The 22408-nt window shown below is 37.0% G+C and overlaps 1 protein-coding gene across 1 annotated transcript in view; it reads left to right on the top strand.

The window, feature by feature from the left end:
• LOC150105803 (sushi, von Willebrand factor type A, EGF and pentraxin domain-containing protein 1-like) overlaps positions 1 to 20813 on the top strand; it is a 358579-nt gene extending 337766 nt beyond the window's left edge. The window contains exons 33-34 of the mRNA XM_090394354.1: positions 16814 to 16998; positions 19471 to 20813. Of these exons, the coding sequence (XP_090250480.1) occupies positions 16814 to 16998; positions 19471 to 19658 (373 nt within the window). The 3' untranslated portion in view covers positions 19659 to 20813. The remainder of the gene's footprint in view (positions 1 to 16813; positions 16999 to 19470) is intronic.
• The last annotated feature ends 1595 nt before the right edge of the window (positions 20814 to 22408 follow it).

Below are 22408 nucleotides of genomic sequence, written 5' to 3'. Positions count from 1 at the left end.
TGAGAATGGTGTATGGTGTAGTGGAATCAAGGCAACTGAGGGTGACTAGTGGAGTGTTCCCCAGGCTCTGTGCTAGGACGACTACTCTTCGATATGTATATTAATGATATAGCAGAAGATTTGATGGGGGGGGGGGGGCTATTCAGTTGTTTGCTGATGATGCAAAACTGGGGGGGAAGAAGTTGATAAAGGTGATATACATATTATTTTTATTTTTTTTTATTATTATCTAGGCCTCCATGGAGTCAAAAGACTCGTCATGGGAGGTCGTTTTTAGGAAACACAAAGTTTATCATTCCACTCCTTGAACCCATTGACCGTTCACACTCCAACCACTCTCTCAGGCAATGCATTCCAAGGTTCAACCACCCTCTATGCAAAGAAACCGCTCCTCACCCTCTTGTGCACAGCCTCCTTTTGTAACTTTCAGGGATGGCCCCCCTTGCCATTGCTCCTTCCCACTGTTCCACCAAGTGAAAGAACTCTCCAATGTCTACCCTGTAACTGCCTCTCAACAGTTTAAAAGTCTTGATCATATCACCTCTCCTTCTTCTATCCACCAAACTCTACAGCCCACATTCCTTCAGTCGATCCTCATAACTCATATTGTACAGTCCTGAAACCATCTTTGTTATCTGCCTCTGTACCTTTTCCACAGTCAATTTATCCACTTCAAATCCTGGGGACCAAATCTGAGAATAATAGTCTAAGTGTGGTCTGATCAGGATCTTATACAATGGAATGATAACTCTTTTATCTCTGCAGGTCAGCGTCCTTCTCAGTATTGCAGCAATCCTCTGAGTTACCCTCACCACCTTTGCAATATGCTCCCTGCATTTCAGTTTTCTATCAATCATCACCCCCAGATCTCTTGTCTCCCCTACTTCCTCCAGTACAGCTCCTCCAATCGAGTATGCATCCTCCCATCGATGGAACCCAAACCCCAAGACTTTACATTTTGCTGCATTGAACCGATAACTCCATTCATTTGCCCATCTGTCTAATTTATTCAAATCCTCTTGCAGGGCTGCCACACCCTAACAGTGAATATCCTGCAGGATGATTTAAATAAATAGGCAGTGTGGACAAAGTACAATAGTTATCAATTTAATGTTGGAAAATGTAAGATAATGCACTTCAGGATGAAAAGATTACATGCTTGTATCATATTGATGATACTAAAAGTTTTATTTTTCACTTGGTTAGACTATAATAAGTTTAGTTTAATCCTTTATCCAAGTAAGAGCAAACAAAGTTTGCACCTGAAAGTATCTTCAGGACTGGGGTAAGGTAGTACAACACCAGGCAACCCATAGCAAAGGTGGACTAACCTAACATCACTCCTATCTCAGTAATTCCTATAATGCAAAGCACATCTCCTTGCAGATATGTGTAATGCTATGCATTAAGGCAAGGGCCACTACCCATACCGGTTTCGACCTTTATTGAGGTCTTGTCAGTGGGAGCCAGGCCCAGTAGTGGAGACACCAAGGCAGAAGCAATGAGAGGTCATCCCAACCTATAGGAGTTGCCAAAGGGGTACAACCTTATTATTAAATTACTCCAGATTCAGAGAAAGATGTTGAGCATTTATTTTTCACTTGGTTTGATTATAATAAGTTTAGTTTAATCCTTTATCCAAGTAAGAGCAAACAAAGTTTGTGCCTGAAAGTATCTTCAGGACTGGGGTAAGGTAGTACAACACCAGGGAACTCATTGCAAAGGTGGAGAAAGCTCTCATGACATGCATGCATGCGTGCATCACATCACATGCATACATGGCAACTTCTATAGGTTGGGATGACCTCTCATTGCTTTTGCCTTGGTGTGTCCACTACTGGGCTTGGCTCCCACTGACGAGACCTCAATAAAGATCGAAACCGGTATGGGTAGTGGCCCTTGCCTTAATGCATAGCATTACACATATCTGCAAGGAGATGTGCTTTGTATTATGGGAGATACTGAGATAGGAGTGATGAGATCTTTCTCCACCTTTGCAACGAGTTGCCTGGGTGAAAGTTTGCACCTGAAAGAAGATACTTTCAGGTGCAAACTTATTTTTGATGATACTAGATTACAGGAAATTGATAAGGCTAGGGATCTCGGAGTGATGGTGGATAGAGATCTGAAATTCAGAGAACATATTGCAAGAATTAATAAAATAGCCCAGAGAATTACTTCGATGTTGAAGAACACATTAAGAAGTAAAGATAGGAAGGTTATTATCTCTCTTTATATTATCCCTCTATGATTCAGCCACATGTTGATTACTGTTCACAGATTTGGTCACCTGCATTTCTTGGGGATCAGAAAGCAGATTCATAGATGAGTGACAGGTCAGTGGAATACTTTCTATGAGGATAGATTGAAGGTATGTGGGTTGCAGAGTTTAGCTAATAGGCAGAGGAAAGGAGATATGATAGAAACTTATAAATTGCTAAAGGGATTTGATAAGATTGACATAAGAAATGTTTCAGTACGTGAGGAGTAGGGATAAAACAAATGATACTTGGAAGTTGACTAAGAGTGTAGTTTGTAAGGGTGTGCAGACTAGGTTCTTTACTTGAAGAATGGTAAATGAGTGGAATGGATTGCCAGAGGTGATTGTGAGCACCCTAACAGTGAATAAGTATACTTGTATATATACTAGGTAGTGCGAGTCATCCAGAATGAGTCTTTTAACTCCATGGAGAATCCATCTAAATAATAAAATAATAATAATATTAAAGATAAAATCCAACTTACAACCCTTTACACGCATAATTTAACTGAAGGTGAAGGCTAAGTTCTCTAAAAGAATGGTCAGCAACATATAATGTTTGTAATGAGTTTCATCCAAGCATGGATTTGTATGGGAGAGATGGATTACATGATTGGATTTGGTATTAGACTATTGTTAGACACTGAGTTTAAGTGCACAGGAAGAGGAAAAGGAAGTTATAATGGAAGAAAGAGTGCTCAACATCAGTGTAAAGACAGGAGATCATTGTGATAGTGAAGGGTGACCTCCAACAAAGCAGTACTAGGTGTCTTGAGAAAATATGGTAGGACTTCTTATAGTAAGAAGGGAGGGGCTAGATGGTGCAGCGTGCACACTAGTATTTGTGCAAGAGTTTGACAAAAAATATCAGGCTGTTTGTTTCTAGTTCTGAAATGGATTGTTATGCTTGTTTATGACTGCTCGAAATAGTAGAAATATGGGGATGGCTGTGACATTGATTTATTCAATTTTTCCAAACATTACTGACATAAGCAAAAATGGTGTGTTTGCAGCTTGCTTTATTATGGTCAAACTGGAAGATATACCCACATTTGTCTGGAAGAACATCAGAATTCATTGCCACAATTATGGTCATTCAGGTCTCGGAGACTGTGTGCCATGGACACCTTGCACAGAATCAAACGTAAAAAAAGCTACTATGTTCCACTGTGGTAAATGGCAACACACATTTTATTTTCTAAAATTAATATTGAATCTTAAAAACCATCCCGACCTTCAGAAAGTTATTAAACTTGGTTACAAAGTAAATTATATTTTAAAATAAAGTGTAAGCAAACAAATTTTGGATTTCAAGTATCTTTATAACTAGACTACTTGTATACAGGGCTGACTTTGCATCAGTATCCCATAATGCACAGCACACTGATTATTATTATTATTATTATTATTATTATTATTATTACAACATGATAACTCCAGGGAGTCCAAAGACTCATCAAGGGAGGCCACCTACTCTACAGCTCTGTCTCCACCCAATTCTCCAACTACAATCATCATCTACCACTCAACACCACCACCACTAGTATTATCACAGACAATCACAAGCATCCATGGCAGGATTTGAACCCGCAACCTTTTGGCTGGACAGCAGACAAGCTAACCACTCGGCCAACCAGGCTAGGTGGTTAGCAAGAACTTCTCATCTCCACAGGTGAGCATCCAAAGAATGCAGTGATCATGACCACTTCACCAGTCTGTTTTAAGTGCGGGAGTTCTTTCTCCAAAAACTGGGGAGAGAACTAGTGATCTTTTACATCACTCTAAATCTCAATAAGTGACTCAAAAAGATCACTAAACTCATTGGGATATTCGTTGGTTGCTCAACTAAGTGACAGGCAAAAGTCTACCACTGATCCGAACCACTCAGTTCCTAGAGCAAATACTCATCTCCTAAAGATTCCCAATAAAGACCACATCAGTAAGTATCATGCTATAGGCAAGCACCCAGTGGAATGCAGTGATCAAGACTTCATTTGGAATCTTCAGGAGATGAGTGGTTCTTACTGGATGTTTGCAGAAGATGGTGTTTGGCTCAGTGATAGGTTTTTCCTGTCTCTCAATCTTTCTAGGATACTACTTAGTATCCTAATGATGAATTACAATGATCCTTTGAGACAAGTGTTGAAAATAGATTGATTTGAAGGATCACCTAGTTTTTGAAATCCCATGACTTCAAAGTGGTCTTGATCACTTTATCCACTAGGTGCCTGCCTATATCATCACTCCTTCAAATGTGGCTTGATCAGGTCCTTTGGTGGGTACTAAGTAACCCAAATTCTCGTGGAAAGGTTTAGATGTTGGTTATGCATTTCTACTAAATAGCTTAAGGAAATTACAACGTATACTAGGACATACATTAAAATAAATTTTAATACACTTCCAATATTTCGGCAACGTCACGTTGCCATTTTCACAGGAACTTAAAAACGAGACACGTGCATGCAAGCACAACAAACTGTAAATGAGGAAGAAGCAGGAAGCTATTCTTTCTCCTAAAAGTCCTGATGGTTCCCTCCTAGAGGGCAATGTTGGTATTTTTGGGCAATTCGGCTGAAGGTTTTCTGATGTAGGTTTCCCAAATTTCGGGCAATCTTATGCAACCAAATTTGTTGAGGTTTAGATTATTTCTTAGGGCTGAGGCTGATTCCATGAAAAGCCTTTTGTATTTGAAGTTACTACAGTGTATTATGGTGGAAGAAAGCCACGAAACCAGATGTAGTCCTTGTGTTCTGAAATTCTGATATTAGCTGTCCTGCCTGTTTGGCCAAAGTAGGACAGCTTACAGCTGCAAGGGACCTGGTATACACCAGGTAGGTCTAGGGAGGGGGGGGGAAGGTTGGTCTTTAGTAGAGCAGATAAGGGATACCAATTTTTTATATGGTCTGTAACAAGACGTTAAGTCATGTTTTTTTAAGATTTTTGTAATTTTTTTCAAGGTGCCTCGGATATAGGGTATGGTGACGGATTTAGAATAATCCTTGTTGTGAAGGGGGGGTTGTGGTTTATTGGTTTCAATATTTTTTGGATTTTTTTTGGGGGGGGGGGCAGGTAGCCATTGGCTGAGAAAGTGTTCAGAATGTGGTTTAGTTCTTTGGTTAGGGCATTGTCATTTGAACAGATAAGTTTAGCCCTGTTGTGTAGTGTCTTAATTACTCCGTATTGTTGTGTGTGCGGGGGGGATTGTTGATAAATGTATCTGCTGTATGGGTGGGTTTACTATAGACTGAGAAAACCAAGGTTCCATCAGGCTGGCAGGTGACTAGTGTGTCTAAGAAAGGAAGACAGTTGCTTTTTTTTCTTCTTCCAGGATGAATTTGATTGTGGGGTGTTGGTTGTTAAAGTGTGTTAGGAAGGAGAGGAGTGCATCGGAGCCATGTGGCCAAATAGCGAACACATCATCAACATAGCGAAGCCATATGGTTGATTTTTGTGGGAAAGAGTTTAAGGCTTTCTCTTCAAAAGTCTCCATATAAAAGTTGTCCAAGGGTGGGGAGAGTGGAGAACCCATGGCTGTCCCCTTTATTAGTTTGTAGAATTTTCCTTGCCAAACAAAATAGCCTGAGTTCATTGTGAACTGAAATAGGGCTGTGATATCAGGAGGAAATTTAGCTTGGATTAGCTCTAAGGATTCTTTAAGTGATGTCTTCTCCTTATTCACAAATTGACATTTGTGAATAAGGAGGAGACATCAAAACTGACCATTACGTCAGTGTGTTTGAGTGTAAGATTTTCTATGCTGGCTTTGAAGTAGGCTGAGTTTTTTTATGTGTGAAGGTGTGTTTCCAGTATAGTGTGAGAGAGCTTTGGCCAAATGTTTAGCTAGTTTGTATGTGGGGGAATCAATGCCATCCACTATGGGACGTAATGGCACATTTTCCTTATGTATTTATGGATACCCCCCTAGCATTTACTCCATACTGGGGGGATACCTCCCCAGTATGGAGTAAATGGTTTTAATTTGTTAGTGACTTCTACAGGTCAAGAAGTGACCTGTGACCTTCTTAAGGAGCCTGTGGAGTTTTCTAATTTGTGAGTTGGTGGGATTTTAGTTGATAGGGAGGTAAGTAGCCCGATCTAACAATAAAGCATTCAGCTTACATGTGTACATCCTTTTGGTTAAGCAATACTGTGGCGTTCCCTTTATCTGCTTTGGTGATTATTATTTTCTTGTTTTTCTTTAATTCTAGTAGAGATTTAATTTCCTTACTGGACATGTTAGTTTTTGGTGGTTTTGCTTTGGTCAGAACACAAGCCACATCCAGTCTAATATCGTTAGCGATGTGGTTTGGAAGGTGTCGTATCCTGCATATCCCAACAGAGCTAAACTTATCTGTTCAAATGACAATGTCTTAACCACAGAACTAAACCACATTCTAAATACTTTCTCAGCCAATGGCTACCCCCCCCCAAAAAAAAAAAATCCAAAAAATATTGAAACCAATAAACCACAACCCCCCCCCACACACCTTCCCCCCTCACAACAAGGATTACTCTAAATTCATCACCATACCCTATATCCGAGGCACCTCGAAAAAATTACAAAAATCAAAAAACATGACTTAACGTCTTGTTACAGACCATATAAAAAATTGCATCCTTATCTGCTCTACTAAAGACCAACTCCCCCCCCCCCCCCCATAGACCTACCTGGTGTATACCAGGTCCCTTGCAGCTGTAAGCTATCCTACTTTGGCTAAACAGGCAGGACAGTTAATATCAGAATTTCAGAACACAAGGACTACATCTGGTTTCACCAATACAGCCACTCTGGTCTTGCAGACCATGCGCTGGATACCCGCCATGGAATACGGTGGAAGAAAGCCACAATAATACACCGTAGTAAATTCAAATACGAAAGACTTTTCATGGAATCAGCCTCAACCCTAAGAAACAATCCAAACTTCAACAAATTTGGTTGCATGAGACTGCCCCAAATTTGGGAAACCTACATCAGAAGACCTTCAGCCCAATCACCCAAGAATACCAACATTGCCTGCTAGGGGGCACCATCAGGACTTTTAGGAGAAAGAATAGCTTCCTGCTTCTTCCTCATTTACTGTTTGTTGTGCTTGAGTGCACATGTCTTGTTTTTAAGTTCCTGTGAAAATGGCAACGTGATGTTGCCGAAATATTGGAAGTGTATTAAAACTTATTTTAATTTATATTCTAGTATATTTTGTAATTTCCTTAAGCTGTTTAGTAAAAAATAAGTAACCCAAAATGATCATTAAACTCATTAGGATACTCAGCAATAGGCAAAAGCTTACTGCATAACAGAACTGCTTATCTTCTAGGGCAAGCATTCACTGAAGGACAAATCAAGGCCACATCAGTAGGAGTGATGCCATATGCAAACATCCAATGGAATACAGTGATTAGACATCTTTGTAAGTAATGGGTATTTTCCCAAAACTATGTGATCCTTTGATCACTCTAACTTCAATGAGTGATAAGAAGGATCATTTTAACTCATTAACTGTTGATCACTCTAAGACAGGCAAAAACCTGCCACCAAGACCATGGAAACCATGTTCTTGAAAATGGGCCACATTAGTAGGAGCCAGAACCAAGAAGATACCATGAATCAGTGCAGGATTCCTATATTTTGCATATACAAGTAATAAAATGGCATACTATATTATTAAAATACTCTGGTTCAGAGACAGATGTAGCAAGTTTTTAAAAATAAATGGTTACAAAGTGAATTTACTTTATTACAAAGTAAATTATACTTGACAAGAAATTATGCTCTTGTTTAATCCTTTATTAAAGTGTAAACAAAGGGAAGAATGGGATTTCCTCAGAATCCCATAATGCACAGCATTATGAAATTCTGAGGGAATTGATGTGAGGTCAATTGTCTATATACAAGTAGCCTAATCATGAGGATACATTACATGCAAACCTTGTTTGTGTAAACTTGAGTAAAAGATTACACAAGAATATAATTTCTTGTCAAGTTTGATTCAATTTAATCAAGACTATCCTACATGCATCAACATAGGATATTCCTATTCAGACTTCAGTCTGTATATCAGTTTAATCTCTGTCACACATTAAAGTTTTCATATCATATTTCCAAAGATGTCTCAATGAGCGATACAAAATATTAGAGTTTTAATTCTTTGTTCACTTCATTCTATTAAATCTTATAATAGGCTAAACATGGGTGACCTGGGAATGGAATACAAGGGTACAGTGTTTTCCAAGAAGACAGGAATTAAACCAGTAAAAGAGGGATTGATGGTAATGTGAGAAGAATTGTGCCACACAGGATTTGAGTAGCAGTAAAAAAAAAAAATAAGAAGAAATTTTAAAATTTACCATATGCTTAAAAGAAAGAAACAGATAATGTTATGTGAGATGTGATAAAAATAAATTCTGAAATAGCTGGCAGGTGGCATCACTGCATTGCTCCTCCACCTAGGAAGGAGTTTTGTGCTAACTGCTGTGGTGCCATATGTAGCACCACAGCAGTTAGTTAATTTCTATTCTAACTGCAGCAAAACAGAAATTTACTGAATTAATTGCTTTGTATTCCAGAATTTATATTTTGCTCTTTGAACTTTCTTCTCCATCAAAAAATAACATTCCTGTAAGAATCCGTGTTTGCATAAAAATCTACCCTTTTTTGTGAGTGCAGTTTTCTTTTTCCACAACTTAAAATTGGAACTGAAGGGAAGAAGACTTTATGAAATTATGATGATTAAAAATAAAATAAAATAAAATAAAATATATATATAGGTATATTCATGAGGCAGTGTTAAACACTGCCTTATGAATCATAAATTTCATTTCATTTCATTTCATTTCAGCACCATAATGAAATAAAATTTCATTAGGTGCTCTTTATAAAAATCTAGTTTGCTCATGTATATTTTTTAAAAAGAACATATAACATTTATTCTTTCTTTCTTAATCCTCCTCTTTTACCTTTTATGGTGTCGAGGTAAGTATTTCTTGCAACTGCAACTGTACTTGAGGATAAGGTGGTTAGCCCTATGCCTCTCCAGTGTGTCCTATGTCTGTAGATATGTGTTCACGGGGCCAATTTGCCTGTTCTGGGGACAAAAAAACCTGAGTTTCCAGGTGAAAAAACCCCCTACCTCCATATGAGACTGGCTAATTCACCTTTCATCAAAGGAGACCAGATAAAGGTCCCTCACATCACTGATGGAATCGAACCTAGGTATTTCCGACCAAAGGACTTCGTCTTTACCAGGGGTCGGCGAACTTTTTAGACCATTGACCCTTTCATGGAATGCTTGATCCCTCATCGACCCCCATCATGTTAAATAAATGAATAAATGTTATCAATAATAAATTTCTCAATTTAAAAATAATAATTCCTTCACCCTTTTACTTCATTATTGCTTCTCGATAAGAAATATTTAAAGAAAATACTTAAAGAAATTTATAAAGAACATTAAAAATGTAAATCCCCTTTTGACCCCGAGACATTTATCGACCCCTATGATAGCCACATCGACCCCCCATGATCGATATCGACCACTTTGCCGACCCCTAGTCTATACCAACTGAGCTACAGAGACTCATATAACATATATATGTATACAAAAATATATTACAGTACACTATTAATGTATACTTTTCCTATGGCAAATAAGCCAATACACTACTATACAACAAGTGAGCATTATTGTGCTCTCTGCCAATGGGAGCTTATATAGCAGTGAACAGTTGAGCATTAATGCACCTTACTGCAAATGCTCTCAGCCAATGAGCACTGTACCATGCTATCCTGAATTGAATAATGTTTGTCAAAGTATTTTTTTTTATGTTGCCTCCACCCACAAAAGGTTATTTGCAAACATATAGTTTATTTTGTACTATGGGTTGGCTAAAGGGTTTTTTTATTTTTATTAATTTGATACATTTTTTTTTATTTTTAAAATTTTTTTTTTACAAATCTTGGAAACCTTGTTCTAGAGCAGGGCAGTCCAAAACACGACCCATGGGCCCCATGTTTCCTGTGGTGCAATTTTGTGCAGCCCAACTGTGGGTTTTGATTTTCAAAAGCAAAAAAATAAAATAACAATTTGAATCGAATACATATGATATTTTAATTCAATCACTAATCAATAATCTCGACATTGGTAATTTTACATCAAAACTTTACATCAAAGAAGCATTCTTACACTTTTTTTATACTAACAGAAGTGAAAAAGGAGAAGATTTTTTTAAATTACTACCGATAGGGAGGTACCCGAAATTGAGGAACTTTGGACTCAAGATGCGCTCAATGCTTGGGAGCACATATCTTTGTGAAAGCACTTTTTCAACTCTGAAATTCATTAAATCAAAGTAGAGATAGATGTTCATTGACAGATAATTCTCTTGCAAATTTACTGCGATTGGCAGCTACAAGCATCAAAATTTATATAGGTACTTTGGTAGACGAAGCCGAACTACTGCAGAGCTCTCGCTAAAATGAAATAAACAGTTATTGTTTCTTGTCTACTGTTTCAATAAAAACTTTTATAAACACTTCTCATAAAACAGTAGGACTCTCTAAGTAATTTAATACATGTACTGTATTTATTATTCTGGATTCGGCCCTCGGATTACCTAAGGTTGGACAGCCCTGTTCTAGAGGACCAAACATGGAACTTTTTCAAGCCACTTTAGGCCTCAAATAAGCACAATGTGGTAGTGGTCTGCAGGAGATGATGAAAGTCATCTCCCACCTAAAGACAAATATAAACATCCATGTCCATGACGGGATTCAGATCTGCAGTCTGTTGGTTGCAGAGTGGGTATGCTAACCACTCAGCCAACCCTGCTGGTAATAATGGCTGATAAAGTAGTTGCATGTGGTAGTGAAAAATCTGCTAAAAAAAAAAAAGACTAGTAGTGAAGGAAGGATATTACACAAGATGTTAAAATGCTGGTATTATGGCTTAAGTGAGATGAGTGCCAAGTGGGCATTGGTTATGCTTTAGTCTTAGTGACGTTAATCAGCAAAACAATTTTAATCACCCAACCAGCCAAATAGATGAAATATATAAAAAATTTTAAGCTTTATATCCATGTTATTTCAATGGTGCTGAATGCTCAGTTTTATGCAACCATGTTTAGATTGACATGTAAATATCTTATGGGCAGTACTGGTTAAAGAATGCTGAAAAGATAAAAGCCTTTATCATGTCCACTACTGCACTGACAGCATCAAAGCTGACATATTCTATTTGCAAACATTTAGAGCTAGTTATAAATGGCATGACAAGTCCAAACATTACAGCAACTTGCACAGTAAAAGTGAGTAGTGAGGCAGTGGATATTAACCACCAAGTTGTGCTTGAATTCCATGATATTCTGAAGGCAATCACCAAATTGGTAACTATTCTCTCCAGCTTTTCTTTGACGTAGACAAACTTAGCCTTTGTTAGAAGTGAATGCCATCACATACTTTCATCTGCTATGAGGAGAAGTATGCATTAGAGTTTAAAACTGCCAAAGATCATATTACCACTCATGCTTATCTAACGAAAAGGTATTTTAAAGAGTACCTGGTTGTCATCTGGAAGTCAAACAAAAACGATAAGCTGTCTGTCACTAGGCTTCTTTCTAGTGGTGCAGTGTTATTGCATGGAAAATGAGCTGGAGTACAGAGTATTCCTAGTGTTCCCTAGGAATACTCTGTACTCCCTAGCTGTTCTGAGAATTTGGACAACCTATAATCTTTATTTTCAGTGAAACTTCATTTGAAATTCAAGCTCTAATGCCTATGATGCATCTTTAAGTAACTAGTTGAGGAGACAAATATTAAAAATAAGCAGTTAATCAGAGATTGGTAGAGGTCATTCAACATTCTCAATGCCGGCCTGGTTGGCCGAGTGGTTAGCGCACCCGCTCTCTAGCCAAAAGGCTACGAGTTCGAATCCCGCTGTGGGCAAGGATGCTTGTGATTGTCTGTGAAAATACTAGTGGTAGCCAGCAGATGGTATTGGTGTAGATAATGTGGTTCGCTGGAGCTGGTTGATTGTGGAGTGGTGGAGACATTGTAGAGCAGGTGCCGTCCTTCGATGAGTCTTTGGACTCCTTGGAGGTGTCACGTAATAATAATCTGGAAACCATGATTAGAAACCAAAGATATTTGCCCGCCTGGCTGGCCGAGTGGTTAGCGCATACGCTCTCCAGCCAAAAGGCTGTGGGTTCGAATCCTGCCATGGGCATGAATGTTTGTGAGTGTCTGTGAAAATATTAGTGGTGGTGGTTGGCAGTAGATGGCGTTGGTGGATTGAGTAGTGGAGACAGAGTTGTAGAGCAAGTGCCCTCCCTCGATGAATCCTTGGACTCCCTGGAGGTGTCAAATAATAATAATAATAACATTATGAAAGTTATCAGCAATATCACTGCATCCTGGGAAGGAAATGACAATACACTGTAACTCAAAGAACATATGGTTGTATGCATCATGTTGGTGTGGTAGACTGTCTTGTTAGGCTGGAAAAGTTCCAGCATGTTGTCGGTGCTAATTTTACCCTTTCTTAGTTATTGCATATTGATAACATGCAGGGGCTGTTCCAGTCTCACTAGACAGGTCTTGCCAACAAAGAGCTGGTACAGCTGGAACAACAACAACAACAGCAGCATTCTACTAATGATAATCACTTTTTAGATGATGATGATGTACTCAATAGAAACATCACCACGGGAGTCACTGATAAAATCAGGGATGCCCTAAATCTCTTCACTAAAAATCAATCAGATTTTGAGTGCTGTGATAAAGAGAATTATTGACAGGATGTCTTGCTACAAAGACTCACTCCAAGAAAAGAACAGCTTCAAGCTTGCCAGTCAACACCCGATGCCTTTCAAGAAAAAGGATGTGCCACAACCTCATCCATCTTTCCATGTAACTTGGTCTTCTCTCCAAATCTTTACTGCTTAGTTCATCATGTTTATTATCTTTAAGTAGCCCAATAAATCCCAAATATGTTAGTCATAAATAATATATTACAATGTTCAGAATTCATCTCTGGGACTATGTAATAATTATCCCTATATTGGTGATGATTTAGTTAGATTACAAGGACTTCTATAAACATTCCATTTCACACAAATTTGAAATATCTTCAATTGCTTATTGGCATTTTTCAGAGATACACAATGCTGATAAATAAAATGACACATTACTTTACATATTACAAACATACATACAATAAAATTTAAGTAACATACATGTGAACAGATGTGTGTGCACCCACATACACAGTGTTGAGCACAGATAATTGACAGTAACTGTCTAAGTTTCGGTATAGAATTATGGAGATATTTATTATTATTTATTATTAACATTCTGATCTCCATTGAGTCAGAGACTCATCATGGGAGGTACGCACTATTGCATATAATGCTCATCAAACCGTGCCTTAAACTGATTCAATGTGTCTACATTCACAACACACTCAGGCAATGCATTCCACTCACCAACCACTCTCCATGTAAAAAACCTGCTCCTCACTCCTCTGTTCACACTCTTTTATACAGTTTCCAGTGATGGCCTCTTGTTCTATCCCCCTCTCCCATTCTATGAAAAATCTCTTCCATGTCAAACTGATAACAACCCCTGACTAGCTTATGTCTCAATCATGATAACTAATAATTAAGGGATTATTAGATATATGAAGAGCCAAAGGCTTCAATTTGGCGACATATAACTTGTTTAAGTTAAGGGATATTACATCCCATATAGTTTCTTAGCCGAATAAGAAACTCAAAGAGTTTCATGCCGAACATGGTAGAAACTATATAAAGTTCGGTGATTCCAAGCGTAAGCAAATACCTGGATACTGCAGCAACTGACCCTAAAGGTAGTGCAAGCTGAGGCAACTCGTGTCAAAGGTGGAGCAAGCTCTGATCACTATTCTTGATATTTACCCATAATGTGAACTTAGCTCCTAGGAGCTGTATTATTGTTCGACATTATGAGAGAAACTATATGGGATGTAATATCCCTTAACTTAAACAAGTTATATGTCGCCGAATTGAAGCCTTTGGCTCTTCATATATCTAATAATTTATTAGGACACCTCATGGCAAAACTCGTAGAAGGGTTGTGAGTTCTGTTCGCTACAAACTTGATATTAACTAGGTCTGCCTACTCACTGATGAGACCTCAATAAAGGTTGAAACTGGTCTGGGTGACCTTCTCTCATAATGTCGAACAATAATACAGCTCCTAGGAGCTAAGTTCACATTATGGGTAAATATCAAGAATAGTGATTGGATCTTGCTCCACCTTTGACACGAGTTGCCTCAGCTTGCACTACCTTTAAGGTCAGTTGCTGCAGTATCCAGGTATTTGCTTACGCTTGTAATCGCCAAACTTTATATAGTTTCTACTGTATATTCGGCATGAAACTCTTTGAGTTTCTTATTCGGCTAAGAAACTATATGGGATGTAATATCTAATAATTAAATGACAGCGTACACTAGAAATACACTAGAAATATAAATTAAATAAACTTTAATATATACTTTCCGATATTTCGGCAAACGTCACATTGCCATCTTCTTGGGAACTTATTACAAAGACAAGTGCACACAAGTACTACATAACAGCAAATGAGAACTGAAGCTAGGAAGCTAACGTTTTCCCAAAGTCCTGATGGTTCCCCCTGGCGGGCTATATTGGTAGTTCTTGGCCTTTGGGCTGAAGTTCTTCTGATAAATGTTTCCCAAATTTGGGGCACTCTCATGCATCCAAATTTGTTGAGGTTTGGCATGTTCCTAAGGGCTGAGGCTGATTCCATGAATAGTCTTTCATATTTGAACTTGCTGCAGTATATTATTGTGGCTTTCTTCCATCTTATTCTGTGGCGAGTATCCAGAGTGTGGTCTGCAAGCCCAGAGTGGCTGTATTGGTGAAACCAGATGTAATCCTTGTGTTCTGAGATTCTGATATTTGCTGTCCTGCCTGTTTGGCCAAAGTAGGATGGTTTACAGCTGCAAAGGACCTGGTATACACCAGGTACTTTCCCCTAGACCTACCTGGTGTATACCAGGTCCCTTGCAGCTGTAAACTGTCCTACTTTGGCCAAACAGGCAGGACAGCAAATATCAGAATCTCAGAACACAAGGATTACATCCGATTTTACAAGTACAGCCACTCTGGGCTTGCAGACCACACTCTGGATACTCGCCACAGAATAAGATGGAAGAAAGCCACAATAATATACTGCAGCAAGTTCAAATATGAAAGACTATTCATGGAATCAGCCTCAGCCCTTAGGAACATGCCAAACCTCAACAAATTTGGATGCATGAGAGTGCCCCAAATTTGGGAAACATTTATCAGAAGAACTTCAGCCCAAAGGCCAAGAACTACCAATATAGCCCGCAGGGGGCTATATTGGTAGTTCTTGTTTAAAGTTTGATTCTCATTGTGATGGGAGGAATCTTAATATTGATTTTTTCTATTGAAAGTGAGTAAACAGATCTCAGAGGCAGGGAAGGTTTTTTCTCCAAGAAACTCAGGTTTTTCATCCTGCATACAGACAAATTGACCTTGAGAACACACAATTTACAGACAAAAAATATTAGTAGTAGTGAGCAGTAGGTGGCACTGGTGTAGATGATGATGGTAGTGGCGGTTCGGTGTAGTTGGTGGATTATGTGATGGACACAGAGAGTTGTATAGTAGGTGTTCTCCCTCAATGAATCTTTGGACTCCTTGGGGTGTCATGAAATAATAATAATTAGTGACTGTAAATTAGAAATTCTGAAAGCTAAAATTTTGTGTATGCAATTACTAGCAATGTGCACTCCCTTTTTGCCCAGTGTGCATGTGCACAGCTTAGAGGGAACATTGGACTTCAGATCTCCAGTAAGGTGGTAGCCTCACATTGAACAATAAAATTCATCTTCCACCTAAGGACATTCATGAACATCCATACCACAGCAATTGGAAATATTGCTGAAACAATGAAAAAGACACTGATGACAAGTTATGATAATGAAGTGGTTGGCCAATTTTGTTGAATCAATAGCATCTACAGTCTTCAGCTATGAGTTGAAATCTCACTGCTGTGGAATAGATGTCTGCAGATGTCTTTATGTGGATATTCACTCTTTGTGTGTGTGTCACTACCAAATCTCAACTCTCTGTCCATTTTCTTTCTAAAATCTTTTGCCTCTTTTTCTTTAGTCCACCCAGTATAGTATAATCTTCAATTGCTAATCAAATATGTGTGGATTACATTTTTATAATGATAAATATGAAAAATGTGAGAAGCTGATAGCATTTTTCAAGTAATATAATTAGAACTTAAATAAATTCCTCTAAATATTTTGGTTTTGAGATGATGAGTTCAGGGAAATGTAAAGACTAGTGGGAGAAAAACTGATTTGATTCACGTTTGAAACTGAAATGCATTTTCTTAGTCACAGTTTTTAGGAACAGATACATTTAAGGACATTTGTACAGAGAAAGATTACTCATTATTACTTTGAATGAACTGATCATCTCCAGTTTTGATAATAAGGTATGTTATTTTTCTTTTGCAGAAAAACTGTGTTCCAGAATTGCTACAGCAAAGTAAAACCAAAAGATTACTATGAACTTTGTTTACAAGATGCCTGCTCTTGTAGGTTTAATGAGCCATGTTACTGTGATGCTCTTCAAGCATATGCCCTGGAGTGCCTTAGGAATGATGTTACAGTGAAACATTGGGCTGCATCTAATGTCTGTGGTGAGTTATTTTGGGTCATCTTTGTTATTATAGGTTCTGCTATTTTATTATTATTATTATTATTATCCAGGCCTCCATGGAGTCAAAAGACTCATCGTGAGAGATCGTTTTTAGGAACTACAAAGTCTATCATACCACTCCTTGAACCCATTAATCGTCCCCACTTCAACCACTCTCTCAGGCAATGCATTTCAAGATTCAACCACCCTCCACGCAAAGAAACCACTCCTCACCCTCTTGCACACAGCTGCCTTTCATAACTTCCAGGGATGGCCCTTTGTCATCGCTCCTTCCTTTCATTCCACCAAGTGAAAAAACTCTCCAATGTCTACCCTGTAACTGCCTCTCACCAGTTTAAAAGTCTCGAAATCACCTCTCCTTCTTCTATCCACCAAACTCTACAGTCCACATTTCCCTCAGTCGATCATATCAATCATCAGTTCCAGATCTCTTGTCTCCCTTACCTCCTTTAATCGAGTAAGCATCCTCCCATTTATGGATCCCAAACCTCATTTTAAAACAATTCCAACATGTCATCAAAAATGGGATGCGTGCTAATCATATAAACAGCATTTATGAGTTTTATGAGTATATAAAATCAAATATGTATGAAGTCTAAAGGATGCCAGAATCTGTGATAAAGTGATTAGAGGCTTTGCAACATTAGCAGGCTGTGCATTCCACACCACAGCATGAATGGTGGGTATTTTTAAAGGTACAAGCATAGTTTATTCACAATATGATACAATGAGAAAAGGGAAAAGAGATTTATATTAAAAATTAAATATTGCAAATTATGGTCTTCCAAGTCTCTCTATCTTGAGCTAACGGGTAGATGTCTGATGGAGTTTTGCAGTTCAGCCTACTGATGGTTTCACATATGTATTGCCAAAATTGTTTGTGTGGTCTTCCTCTACTGCATTTGCCATCTTCTGGTTTGTACAGGATGAGGGATTCCAAAAAGGGCAAGACTTCAGGATGTCTGAGTTGATGCCCAAACCATCTGAGTTGTAGTTTTTTGACTATACTGACAAGTGGTTCTTGCTTAGCCAGATTTAGCACAGCAGAGTTAGTGACGCGGTCCATCCAGGTGTATCCAAGGATCGGTCTGAGACATGTAGTTCCAAAGGAGTCAATTAGATCTGTAGGTTTTTTTGGTGCTTATTATCCAGGTTAGAACCATACAAGAAGATGGATCTACTGGTTGCATGGTATAGTCTTAATTTTGTCTTTAATGATGATTTCCAGGCACTTTTAAAGGTACTTGTAAAATAATCAGATACGCATACGAAAAATAATATAGTTTTCATAATAGCCATCTTAAAATAGACATATATTTTAGTGTGAAAAATTATAGACCATCTTCAGTGAAGTTCAACAAATTAAAAAGGTGAAACATATGACAACAGGTTTCATCTTCATGGCACAGACCATGAGCTAGAGTAGTCTGCATTCCCATATCAACTTCACCATGGAAAAAGGATGGAAATATATAAATATTTCCATTCTTTTTTCATCATAGATATAAATGTTAATTAAATTATGTAACTACATATAATATGTGCATTGTATTCCATTGGAGTACGTAGAAAATGAAAACTACCCCCTGAAAACACTACTACTGGGAAGAAAACATGAAAAAGTTCACTAATTTGGAGACAGACTTAGTATCTCGTTCACAATAATGTCTTCTGATTTCTTCTAATTCAAACAAAAATATGAATATGAGACAGAGAATATATCTAGTAGACTGTACATTGATTCACTTGTCCTTGCATCATATACTTGTATCCACTATCACATAAACATTGATCTTTCCTTACAGAATGACTGCACTTGAGAAAGAAATCCATCTGATGGAATGTCAGAATTTTACAGGTTTTTTTTACTGGCATGGGCATGGGTATGTTAGTAGGTCTTAGACAGAGACTTCTGGTATTTTCTTCCAGCAAAACAGACTAACTGATGTATAAATACATAGGATTATGATTATTAATAACAGATCTCATGAAATTAATAGACAGAGAACCACAGTCACATTAGAACAGCCTAATTTGTTGTTGTTGTTTTTTTGTAAACCAATAGTACATTTGTATTGTATGTGGGAATTATATATATATATATATATTATTTATTTATTTTTTACATAGTCCAGAAACCCTGCTCTAGAGACTAAATATGGAACTTTTTCAAGAAGCCACACTGGGATTCAAACCCACAACCAGGCAGGCAAATCAGTAGCTTAATAAATAAATTAAATAGTAGTAATAAAAATTTTGCATTTTACAAAATGTCTTAAACACATTTAGGGAATGAACATAACAGCAACATGAAAAGTCATACTTAGCCTGTTATGATTAGTAACTAACTTTGTGAAGAATCATAATAATAATCATTAATCACATTTTATGCTAGAAACTGCTTTACATTTGATTTGAGTCTAAAAGAGTTTATTTATCTGTAATTCATTAGAGCTGAGATGTTCAGGAGGCATGCTGTATGATGATTGTGGTCCGCCGTGTCCTCAGACTTGTGATCCAGATATTAAAGATCCTTATTGTTACCTCGATGTGTGTGTGCCAGGTTGTCACTGTCCTGCTGGAAAAGTACTGCATCAAGGAAGATGTATTTTTAAAAAACAGTGTAATATGCTGGTCTAGGCAAATGTTTTCTTCAAAATTAGGAAGAAATCTTTATATTGTAGACCAGCTTATTGTCATAACATAATACACTTGTTAAAGTTGAACTGCATAATGTAATTTTGTAAACCATCTAAATAATATTAATTGTCATTTGTTTTAATCTTCACACAGAATTGGAGCCAATGCTTTTAAAATATATTTTTTAAAGATTTTTAAAATAAGATGACTGTCCTATAAATTTTACTAGTTTATCATATGCATTAGTACTGAGACTTCCAATTAATATTTATTATTCTGCCACTATAATATACTTGTACATATTTTTCTAGCAATATGTACAGTTGATTCTCACTGCAGCAACCTCATGGTACCAAAGAAATAGTCCAGTAGTTTGGCTATAGCAAATATGCTTTCAGAATAACATTGTGCCTGTGGGACTATGATCACAACTTTTTGCTTGTTTGTTATGATAGCATTTGCTCTAGTGATAGCTGACTGCATATTCCATAACTGTAATATGCTGGTTTATCCTCTCATTTATCTTATCACTTTTTAAAATCACAATTTTAAAAAGCATGTTAAGGAGAAAATTATGTACATGGACTCAGTGATCAGAGGAGTACTTAATGAAAGTATAACAAAATCATGTTCCCTGGTGCAAAAATTAATGATATTAGTTTTGTCGCCTGGATGCAAAAAAAGGTAAGGTGAAAGAACTAATTGTCTTGGTTGGCAGTAATGATCTGAGAGGTGAGAGGTATTCTATGAGGAGGATGTGAAAGAGTTGTTGGACAAAGCAAAAATGAAGACTAAGAAAGTAAAAATTGTAAATCTCCTGCCATGTTATGATAGTCAAATTGAGGAGGAGGGCATTGATAGCAAACAAATCAATACACGGGTAAAGCTAATGGACTGCATCTAAATGGTTTTAGTGTTAGGTGTCTAGAGAGCCTTGTTTCCTGAAAGTGTGGAAGTTCAAAGTCAGGAATTTGATGTGAGGAAAAAAATTAATTTTTACCTTGCTTGGGGAAATGAATCTGCTCATACTCATCTCATTTGCAGCATCCATAAAAGCTCCAATAAAATCATTATTTTCCAACATACCCCTACTCTTCCTAAAATCAGAAAGGTTGATAAAAATGAGAAAATCGTTACTGAAAATTTGTTTGAAAATTTTTTTAAAGTTTAAAAAAACTGAAATTTGTACAAAATGTACTTATTTGATCTACTACATCAATCTTTCATTCATATAAATTATAATAACATAGTATTTTAAATAAGCAATTAAGGGTGTGGCTGTATAATGTATAATAAGACATTTGTAATTTTAAAATGAAATAGGGCTGTAGTCTATGTGTGGCCTTTATCAGGCTGTATATGGAGTGCAGCCTTATGAAGAGCCCACATATGGAGTATTTTCAGATTTGGATGCCTGGTTCTTAAAGGGATGTCTTAGATACAGTCTAGAGCAGGTACACTAAGTCGGTTTCAGGTCTATGGAATGTGGAATAGGACAGATTGAGGGAATGCAACTTGCAGAGCCTTGTAAATAGAAGGTGAGGGGAAATGATTGAGAGTTATAAGTTGGTGAGGGAGGGGGGGGGTTAATATCAGATTAATGTAGAGGTAATTTTTCATAGAGTAGAGGAAGACAAGGGTAGAACAATAGGCCATCCCTGGAAGCTGTATGTACATATAAGGAGGGTGTGTGCTACATAGTGAAGAGCAGATTCTTTGCATGGAGAGTGGCTGGTGAGTAGAATCTATTGCCTGAAAGTATGGTGAGTGCAGAAACTGTGAGTGGATTCAATGATCTTTTTGAATGAGAGTGCAGAGCTTTCATGATGAGTCTTTGACTCCATGGACATGTGATGTTAATAATAACAACATTAACAAAAAAGAGATAAATCATGGGTTTCTATAAAACTATTGAATTAAATTAAATATGGGTTTTGAAGTGAATGTCCAATTAAAAAAATTTATATTATAATAAGAAAACCTAACTTCAAAGTACAAGTAATGTAACTAGTCATCCTTTCACATATATGTACTTAAGTTAGCATATGGTTTTAAAATAATTTTTTTTTGTATTGAAAGTTGATTTCTTCTTGCTAACTCCAGATCTTCAAAGTTTAGTTCCTGCCAGTATTAATAAGTAATGAGGGCAATATTCCTTAGTACAGTATACCTCTCTGGGAAAAGAGTTTTTTTTCTTTGTACCATGTACTTTGATCAACTTATGAGGGCAGTTGCTCTCAGTGTAAAAAAGTAATCATGAATATTATTTCATGTGGAAACTTTCTATTTGATTTAGCTGTATAATGTAACATGGATGAAAACAAAATTATCTCTTCTTATGTACTGTATTATACTATTGAACCTAGCTAAAAATTTTCTGCATCTAGTCATTCTCTGTTGTGTTGTTGTTAATTTTAAAAATTAAATTTTTATTTTTTGTTTAAAAGTGGCATAATTAATATACTTTTATTTATGTTTATGTTATTGCACACAAATAAACCTTTATTTCATTTTTCTCATTGCATTTCGTTAACTTCATGTTCATGAGCTTTATGATGTACAGAATATTTATTTATAAAATTGAGTTCAATTAAAAAAAAAAAACTTTGAAAATAAAAAAGTTTTGAAAAAAAATTATTCATTTTCTTGGAAATTGTAATACATTATCAATGTTGAGATATCTGTGTTTAGAATTTCTATGTTTATACTGGATTTTACTCTTTTACTCAAATAGTAAAATCTAGAACATA

The sequence above is a fragment of the Typopeltis vanoorti genome, chromosome 6, assembly GCF_054136105.1.
Source record: "Typopeltis vanoorti isolate ZY-2024b chromosome 6, IOZ_Tvanoo_1.0, whole genome shotgun sequence".
Lineage (NCBI taxonomy): Eukaryota > Metazoa > Arthropoda > Arachnida > Uropygi > Thelyphonidae > Typopeltis > Typopeltis vanoorti.
Note: the sequence above shows the minus strand (reverse complement) of the source record. Positions and strands in the feature narration are given on the sequence as shown.